The sequence below is a fragment of the Danio aesculapii genome, chromosome 21 (genome assembly GCF_903798145.1).
Source record: "Danio aesculapii chromosome 21, fDanAes4.1, whole genome shotgun sequence".
NCBI lineage: Eukaryota > Metazoa > Chordata > Actinopteri > Cypriniformes > Danionidae > Danio > Danio aesculapii.
Window position 1 is genome coordinate 907,824 of NC_079455.1, and position 10,000 is coordinate 917,823.

The 10,000-nt window shown below is 36.5% G+C and overlaps 1 protein-coding gene across 1 annotated transcript in view; it reads right to left on the reverse strand.

Moving 5' to 3' along the window:
* The window catches only part of fstl4 (follistatin-like 4), a 209,386-nt gene that overhangs the window by 107,932 nt on the left and 91,454 nt on the right, over positions 1-10,000 (reverse strand). The window contains exon 4 of the mRNA XM_056446397.1: positions 8,184-8,411. Within this exon, the coding sequence (XP_056302372.1) occupies positions 8,184-8,411 (228 nt within the window). The remainder of the gene's footprint in view (positions 1-8,183; positions 8,412-10,000) is intronic.

Sequence of the window (10,000 nt, forward strand, 5' to 3'; positions counted from 1 at the left end):
GCAGGATTTCCTTTTGTTTTTTGTTTATTTCATAAACTACACAGCATCCCAATATTCAAAGATTAAATTCAGGTAAACTTTAGCATAGTGATACCAAATTTAATACCTTGTAAAATAGCATTTAAGACTTTTTAATACTTTTTAAGGGCCTTACATCTCTCTAAATTGATTTATACATTTATTATACTTTTTAAGACCTTCGCGGACGCCCTGATTTAGCATTCAGGATTAAAATTAGCATTCAAGAGTTCACACTTAGATATTTTTTGACAACTGTTAGCAGGTTTGGCACGCTGTCCCAGGAGAGAACCCAGAGCTCGGAGATAGCTGAGCCCAGGGCTCCCGCCTGGTCCACAGAGCATGTGAGGGGAGTACGAGATCAGGTGGTTCTCGAGAGCTCCCCGTGGTAAAGGAAGAAAGGAGGAGAAGGGGTGGATGGGGGGTTTCTTCGGAAAACGAAGATGAGAGAGTAGTTCTAGCTAGGCTACTTATAGTGAGTTGGGGTTAATCTGATTGGCTAACTAGTGAATGTAGATGAGTGGCCAGCTGCAGGCAATCATATCACGTGCTCCTCTCGAAATTAGTTTGAAAACTTCACTTAAATCCCATCATACAGCTAGTGATGTATAATTTAGTTATTTCAGCAAAAACACACACACATATATATATATATATTTATTTATTTATTTTTATTTATTTATTGTTTTATTTATTTATTTTTATATATATTTCTGTATAATGGAGAGAAAATTGTTTTCAGCATATTTCTAATCATAATAGTGTTAATAACTCATCTCTAATAACTGATTTATTTTCTCTTTGTCATGATGACAGCACATAATATTAGACTAGATATTCTTCAAGACACTAGTATTCAGCTTAAAGTGACATTTAAAGGCTTCACTGGGGTAATTAGGGTAAAGTTAGGGTACTTAGGCAAGTCATTGTATAACAGTGGTTTATTCTGGAGACAATCCAACACTAATATTGCTGAAGGGGGCTAATAATATTGACCTTAAAATGGGTTAAAAACTATTAAAAACTGCTTTTATTCTAGCTGAAATAAAACAAATAAGACTTTCTCCAGAAGAACAAATATTAGAGGAAATACTGTGAGAAATTCCTGAATCTGTTCAACATCATTTGGGGAATATTAGAACAAGGAAAAAAAGGGAGGAAATTGGGGAAAATATATATAAATATTGTAATTTAACAGGAGGGTGAATAATTCTGACTTCAACTGCATGTAAGTGTTGACATTCAGAGCGTGAGGATCTCCAGAGTTGTCCGTCCACACTTTTCTGTCCTTCTTCTTCTTGATGTGAAATGGTTTGTAGCTCAGATGTGCACAGAGCGCAGCGCTTTATTATTATTTATGAGGTGGAACATTGTCAAGTGCTTCTTGTGCTTCACAATGACCTTCATTTAGTTCGAGGCCATAAACCTCGACCGCCTTATATCACGGGAAATATTCACAAACGCCAGCTCCTGCATACACACCAGAGACCGGCACCTGACATAAAGATGATGGTGTGTGTGTGATGTTAAAGTGTGTCGGACAAACTCAGCGTTTCTGATCAATCAGTATGAGAATGGGTGAGTCTTGTTTTGGTAATGCTTACGGCTCTATTTTAATGATCTACGTGCATAAGGTCTCAAATGCATGGCACAGTTTCAGTTACACTGCAAAAAAAGATTTTACTAAGAGTTTTTGTCTTGTTTCTAGTCTAAATATCTAAACATTGTTAAATCAAGAAGCATTTTCTGGACAAGCAAAACATATTGTCTTTTACGTTAAAACAAGCTTAATAATCTGCCAATGGGGGAAGCAAATAATATAGTTTTTTTAGTTTTCACATAAGATTATTTTGCTTACCCTAATTGACAGACTATTTGCCTGTTTTAAGGAACAACTCATTACATTTTGGCATATTATTTCTGAAAACAAGACTATTTTAGTATATTTTAGTATATTTTATCAAGTATATTTTGCCTGTCCAGAAAATGTATTTATTAAGGAGGGGAAAAACAGTCTGTGCACCAGGCGCCTGGTATAAAAGTGTTATCCTTATTCTCTTAATGAGTTATGGCTGTGTTTTGAGCATAGTGTGCATTAAACCAATCAGAGTCTCATCTCACAATCCCTTTAAGAGTCAGATGTGATGATCAGGGTAGCGCCAAGCTGGAGTCTCTGTGGAAATTCCAAATTGAACCAAAACAAACGATTACAATTGACTTGTTTTAGGCAATGAAAATTCGACAAATGTGTCAACCAGCAGAACCTAGAGGAAAAAATGTCAGAGCCGACAGTCTAGCGGTTAGTGTGTTCACACATAGCACCCAGGTGCTCACAGCGACTCGAGTTCTATTCCTGGCTCGAGGTCTCTTGACAATCCTTCCCCTAACTATGCTCCCTACACTTTCCTGTATGTAAATCTCCACTGTCCGATCAACTAATGTGAAAATCACTAAAAAATAATTGTTCAAAGAAGAGACAGTTGTAAGAGCAAAAACTAAACGCTTCACTAGCGAGAAAAGAGATAAACAGGCCATCTGCAGAACCAGAATCTTCCTTTTGACCACGTATTCAGGAATCGGTGATGGACACACTCCACTGAAGACATCCGGTACATATTTAATTTCGTAATTTTATTTGTTAAGCACAAAGATTTCTTTCAAAACTATTTCTAAATTCAGTTCTAATTTCCAGCAAACGAATAAATGAACAATAATAAAAAATCCAGTTATATAAAACCACTCTTGCTATTCATACGCCCCTATATAGGGATGCATACGTCTCTAAAACCCAACAAGTGGACAAATCTAACCAAATAAGTGCTAAAATTATATATTTATATACAGTTGAAGTCTTTATTTATTAATTTTAGGTTAACTAGGTTAGGGTAATTAGGCAAGTTATTGTATTTCGATGGTTTGTTGTGTAGACTATTGAAATAAAATATAGCTTAAGGGGGCTAATAATACTGACCTTAAAATGGGTTTAAAACAATTAAAAACTGCTTTTATTCTAGCTGAAATAAAACAAATAAGACTTTCTCCAGAAGAAAAAATATTATCAGACGTACTATGAAAATTTCCTTGCTCTGTTAAACATCATTTAGGAAATATTTAAAAAAGAAGAAAAAAATTAAAAGGGGGGTTAATAATTCTGACTTCAACTGTATATATATGCATATAATAAATAATGATATTAATAACACTAAACAAATGTAAATAGTCATGAATAAACTTACTACAACAGAGCCGGATTCCACCAAAGAGGCGAAGAAGGAATGGGAGGAGTGATTTTTATATTTATGCAGAGAATAATATTTTATTTTACATTTTAATCCTTTAATTTTCACATTTGAAGATATTTGTGTATTGTTGTACATCCCTGCGTGTGTAATAAGTAATGCGTATGCACATTTTGGACCTGCATAGGCCCATATTAATTAATATTACAGTCTGTTTCAGTTGCCTCAAAATAGCATGTCAACAATGCGCCTTAACACACCTCCTGTCCAGACCAACAAACATATGAGCGCAGAAATGCATTTAAAGAACTTGGTGCAAAAAAATGTGAAAATGATACCTGTGATAAAAATGATCCCACATTGTGCCAGATGTATGATAGGGCTCTTTATTTTTAAGGTTCCTTTTGCACATTTAGTTGAATACAAGATACGTTGCAATTACAATATATTACGCAACTGACTCTTAAAGGGAATGAGAGATAAGACTCTGATTGGTTTAATGCACGTTATGCTCAAAACACACCCAGAACTCATTAAGAGAATAAGCACAACCCTGTTAGACCATGCGCCGGGGCGCAGAGCGTATTTTATCCTTAAAACAGCAAAAGTGGATTCAGACTCGCCCATAATGCTTTTGCTCCATGTGCTTTAGACTTTGCGCTTAGATCATCAAACTAGAGCCCAGTGTGTTGAAAATAAAGCGATAGCCTTGTTTTCATGAGATTTCCTTTAAATGTTACTCCAGTAAAAGCCTATATGAAGGCCAATAGTGTGGTGTGGTTTTAAATATAAAGCTTGTGTTGTTTCATACACCTGCTGTGAGAAAAATACATCCCTCAATGCATTCTTGCGCATTAAAGTCCTGCAGTCCACCTGCTTCAGCTGGACAAGCACACTTCTGCATCTCTATATGTAGATCATCCTCACAGCTGCAGCGAGGCTTTATTTACAGTATTTACTTACTCATTTATTTTACTGTGGTATATATATTTCATCTTTAGAATATGCATAAGAAGCAGGTTTTGTTTCAACGAACGATTTTCAGAAATAATGAGTCAAAATGAGTTTAAAACAAGTTAAATAATCTGCCAATGGAGTCAGCAATCTAATATTATGTCCAAAGGAAAAACAAGATTATTTTGCTGACTCCATTAGCAGGTTATTTTGCTTGTTTTAAGGAAAAACTCACTTCATTTTTACTCATCATTTTTAAAAAATAAGACTTTTTTTTGGCAAATGAAGCCAGCACCAGTGTGCAGCAGCCACTTGGAGGATGCAGCGGCAGCCACAGGACAACAACGCCAGTGCTTCACCACACACCAGCTATAGGTGGAGTGGAGAGACAGTTATGGAGCCAATTCTGTGAATAGGGATGATTGGGAGGCCGGTAAGGGCCGATGGAGGGAATTTAGCCAGGACAACAGGGTTACACCCCTACTCTTTAGCAGAAGTGCCATGGGATTATTAATGACCACAGAGAGTCAGGATCTCAGTTTAACGTCTCATCTGAAAGACGACGCTCACTGACAGTATAGTGTCCCCTTCACTTTACATTAGGACTCAAACAGACCGCAGGTTGAGCGCCCCCTGCTGGCCTCACTAACACCATTTCCAACAGCAACCTAATGTTCCCATGTGGTCTCCCATCCAGGTACGGACCAGGCTCAGCCTTGCTTAGCTTCAGGGAGTCTTGGACTTCAGGGTGACATGGCTGTGACAAGCAAAACATATAATCTTGTTTTGAATGAGTCAAATTTAAGTGAGATTTATCTGAGGGAGGCAAAATAACCTTATGTCAAAAGAAAAATCTAGATTATTTCCCTTCCCCCACTGGCACATTATTTAGTTGTTTTACAGAAAAGCTCATTCACTTTGACTCATTATATCTGAAAACAAGACTATACTTTAACTTGTCTGGAAAATACTTCTTGATTTAAGAATTAAGATATTTAGACTAAAATTATTAATTAATTATTAATTTCAATATTATTAATGGACCGGCTACACTTTTGCTCTTTCTCTCTAAATTTAATAAGCGTCTCCTCAGTTTTGGAGATATTAAAAAAGAGATGTGAATTTGCACATTCCAGTTGAGCAAGAGATCCGGCACAGGCTCATGTATGCTCATTTGGGAGTCCCTTTGGATAAAAGTGTCTGCTAAATGAATAAATGCAAATGCTCTTCTTCTTCTTCCTCCTCCGCATCATGTAAAAGGCTCACCACAGCATCACATGCATACTTTATGATATAGCGCTTTTTTAAAAAGAATTAACACAAGAAATTGTATAGGAAAGAAACAATGAAGGAGATAAAACACAAGCCAGTGAAGCTTCAAATTAAGAGATCATTTTATCCCACTACACTGTAAAAAATATCCCTAAATTATTAATTAATTAAATTATTAATAAATAAAATTTTCAGTATTTTGTGATTATTTTCTTTATTCTTCTCCGTTTATTTCTGCTTTTAAGCTGCATTATGGGATCTTGATCTTTCTTCTGATAACTTTTAACCTTGAAAGGCTCAAACAAGTGACTTTTATTGGCATGTGTAATAGTTTGCAGTGCTATATTGTCTGGGTTGGTGTTGGTGTACCTTGTAATCAACTGCCAGTATCAGTTTTTTACAGACTTATTTCTGTAGATTAGGGGTGCCCAAGGTTTTCCAATGAACGGCCAAAACTTGATTGAGGTTAAATACAGTAGCCATTAGAGGTGTCAAAATCAATTGTTTCTTCGCTGCACCGCGATACAGACGTGGACAATTCAGTATAGGTTCAGTAATGGATCACAACCGGTCATTACAAACTGTGGTCATTTATCTCATACGCATCTGTCAAGGGAGATTATTTACATTTTTAAAATCTGATTAATTTACAACATTTAATTGAAACATGCTTTTTTTGTGGCTCAGCAATAAAACAAACTATCAAAATTAGAAATGACGATAACTTTTAAAGGCATTCACCCCAACCCTCTCCATCACTCTCCATCTCTTCTCAGAAATCAAAGGTTACAATGGGCCAACTTTGGCCTGCAGGCCCTGCTATACTTTGTCCATCCCTGCTCTAGATATTATTTCTTATACAAAACTGTGGTCATTTATCTCATAAGCGATATATTGCGGTAGCTTACTATGGCGTTAGAGGCAGGCGCAAGTAATTAATACCCTCCAACTACTTAAAAAGCAATTTATTGTATTGTAATAAATTTTGTATTGTATTTTGTATTTAAATATTGTATTGTACAAAATTGTATTACAAATACACAGAAAATGTATTTATAAATGAGACTTTTTAATACAAGAATTGTTGTGCTGTTAAATAAAGTATAAAATTGTGTATGAAAAGCATCAGCAGAGCACCGTGATGCACCGAGATTGCATCACGGTATGATAATTGTAACCGAACCGTGAGACCACTGTAGGTTCACACCTCTAGTACAGCACGGATAATTTTCTAATTGATTTAATAATATTTAAAAATAACTAGAAAACATTGCTTTATTTGAACTAATACAGCATATTTTTTACATTTTATAATAAACTTATTACAGTGAAAAGAAAAACATCTCATTAATAACAGAATAAAGTTACACTAGTTTTGCCTTGATCTCTTCTGCATAGCCTGCATGCATCTGTCGAGTGAGATTATTTACAATTTTAAAAATCTGATTAATTTACAACATTTAATTGAAACATGCTTTTGTTGTGGCTCAGCAATAAAACAAACAAACAAACAAAATTAGAAATGACGATAACTTTTAAAGGCATTCACCCCAACCCTCTCCATCACTCTCCATCTCTTCTCAGAAGGGATGGTGGGCCAAATCAAAGGTTACAATGGGCCAACTTTGGCCTGCGGGCCCTGCTTTACTTTGTCCATCCCTGCTCAAGATATTATTTCTTATGCTTTTTATTATTTCAAATGACTAAATGTTAAACTGCAGAGTTGAATTTTCAACATCAAAAGTTGACAGAGCAGAGATCAACATCCCATGATATTTTGTATTAGACAATATAAGCTACAGGAAGGCTCTTATCTGCGGGAGTAGTTTGCTGAGTGTTCTGTATTTTTATAATCATTATTTTTTTGTCTCCCTAATTTGAGTTCAACTTGTTTACAGAAAGGTCATTTTATTTGTGTTTACTGTTTTTGTTAGGGTGACGCAGTGGCGCAGTATGTAGCGCCTCACAGCAAGAAGGTTGCTGGTTCGAGCCTCGGCTCAGTTGGCATTTCTGTGTGGAGTTTGCATGTTCTTCCTGCATTCGCGTGGGTTTCTTCCGGGTGCTCCGGTTCCCACCACAATCCAAACACATGCGGTACAGGTGAATTGGGTGGGCTAAATTGTCTGTAGTGTATAAGTGTGAATGAGTGTGTATGGATGATTCCCAGAAATGTGTTGCAGCTGGAAGGGCATCCGCTGCGTAAAACATTTGCTGGATAAGTTGGCGGTTCATTCCACTGTGGCAACCCCAGATTAATAAAGGGACTAAGCCGAAAAGAAAATGAATGAATGAATGTTTTTGTTCGAGAAAAATGAGTGTTTTATTTCTGAAAATCTAATTTGAATAAACGTTTAAGTAAGTTAATATATTTTCAGTTCCTTTTCCGTTTAACAAACACTCTAAGAAGCTACGAAACATATTATTGAGCTGAAGTTTGACTACAAAACTAAATAACGAATCAAATCGAAATTAAAATATCTGTCAAAAAAAAATTACGCAATTAGAAATTTTCCCCAAATCCAAAACCCTTTAAGGACCTGTGTTTGTTTTTAAGTATTTACCAGGCCTTGAATTCTTCGTTCTGACAGGTACTGTACTTTTAAAAAGCGCAGAAACCCTGTGCAGTATTCCAGTTTTACAGATGTATCTAATTCACATCGATGGATAGAGACACAGCTAGTGTATGCATGTGTGACTGACCTCTGAGGAAGCAGTGCTTGCTGTGCAGAGCTGATATTGTCCTGCGCCGCACACACGCGGATCTGTACAGCTCGCAGTGGTTCTGGTAGAAGCGTCCGTCGGATCCACACACCGGCACAAACGTGCTGTGGCATCTCTCCTGACACACACACTCCGCTCGGCCCGTCGCTGCACGCACCACACACTCCCGGCCCCGACCGCAGGATGACCTCTGACACACACCCGCATCTGGAGGAACAACACACACACACACACACAGATAATGCAGCCGACTGGAGGAATATAGCTGTAAGCAGCTGAAGTCAGAATTATTAGCTCTCCTGAATTATTATTGAATTAATAGATTTATTAACACATTTCTAATCATAATAGTGTTAATAACTCATCTCTAATAACTGATTTATTTTAATCTTTGTCTTGATGACAGCACATAATATTAGACTAGATATTCTTCAAGACACTAGTATTCAGCGTAAAGTGACATTTAAAGGCTTAACTAGGGTAATTAGGGTAAAGTTAGGGTAATTAGGCAAGTCATTGTATAACAGTGGTTTATTCTGGAGACAATCCAACACTAATATTGCTGAAGGGGGCTAATAATATTGAGCTTAAAATGGCTTTAAAACTGTATTGAAAACTGCTTTTATTCTAGCCGAAGACTTTCTGCAGAAGAAAAAATATTATTGGAAATACTGTGAGAAATTCCTGAATCTGAGAAATATTTGAGAAAGAAAAAGAAATTCACATGAGTGCAAACAATTCAGACTTTAAATGTACACACACATTATGTTGAACTATAATATTTGAGTATTAAATGAAAGGGATTTCTCCTTCCACATCTGTAAACAGCCGACAAATACATCTAGCCTACTTCATCTGCAGTAAAGACTGCAAAACAACAGCAAATACAGAGAAATACATAGAAGAAGACGTGTCGTGTGTGTGTTCCTGCAATAAAGTCTGGACAGCTCTTTGAGAGGAATCTCCTGCCGGGTCACACACACACACACACACACACACACACACACTGGATTCTCTGTATCAAACACAGCAGATTCTCTGCTTCTGCAGGCGACAGAAACTGATTCCCAATTAATTCAGTGCCTCTGACTGAGAGTGCTGGAGTGTGTTCAAACCTGTGCTGTCTGCTCTGCAACACACACCACCACTGCAGGAACACTACACACACTATACTGCACCATTCAATACATTTATTTACACGTGTAAGTATCTGTAAATATATTCAATCATTCATTTTATTTCCGGCTTAGCCCCTTTATTAATCAAGGGTCACCACAGCGGAATGAACCAACAGCATATGTTTTACACAGCAGATGCCCTTCCAGCTGCAACCCATTGCCGGGAAACACACGCTTATTCACACAAATAGACTACGAACAATTTAGCTAAATCAATTCACCTATAGCGCACAGATATTGATATTTCACAATGTTTTTACACATTATTTGAATCTACCAAAGCTTCGCAATGTTTGCAATGTTTAAATCTAAATCCCAAATATCAGAAATGACAACAGAATGTTGAGATTTAATCAATGTCAGTTATAATGTTATTGATTAATGCACTTACTTGAGTTCATTCATTTTCCTTCTGCTTAGTCCCTGGTTTATCAAGGGTCGCCACAGCATTATGAACCGCCATTTACTTCACAGATTTTAGTATCTTTAATTTTAGGTGGTTTGTGTAATGTGTTTTATGCTAGGTAAAATAATGTCATATTGCATCTTTAGTGATTTTTCAACTTAATACAGAGTCTTGTTCCAATAGGTGGATTTAGAGGTTTTTGCAAAAAAAGC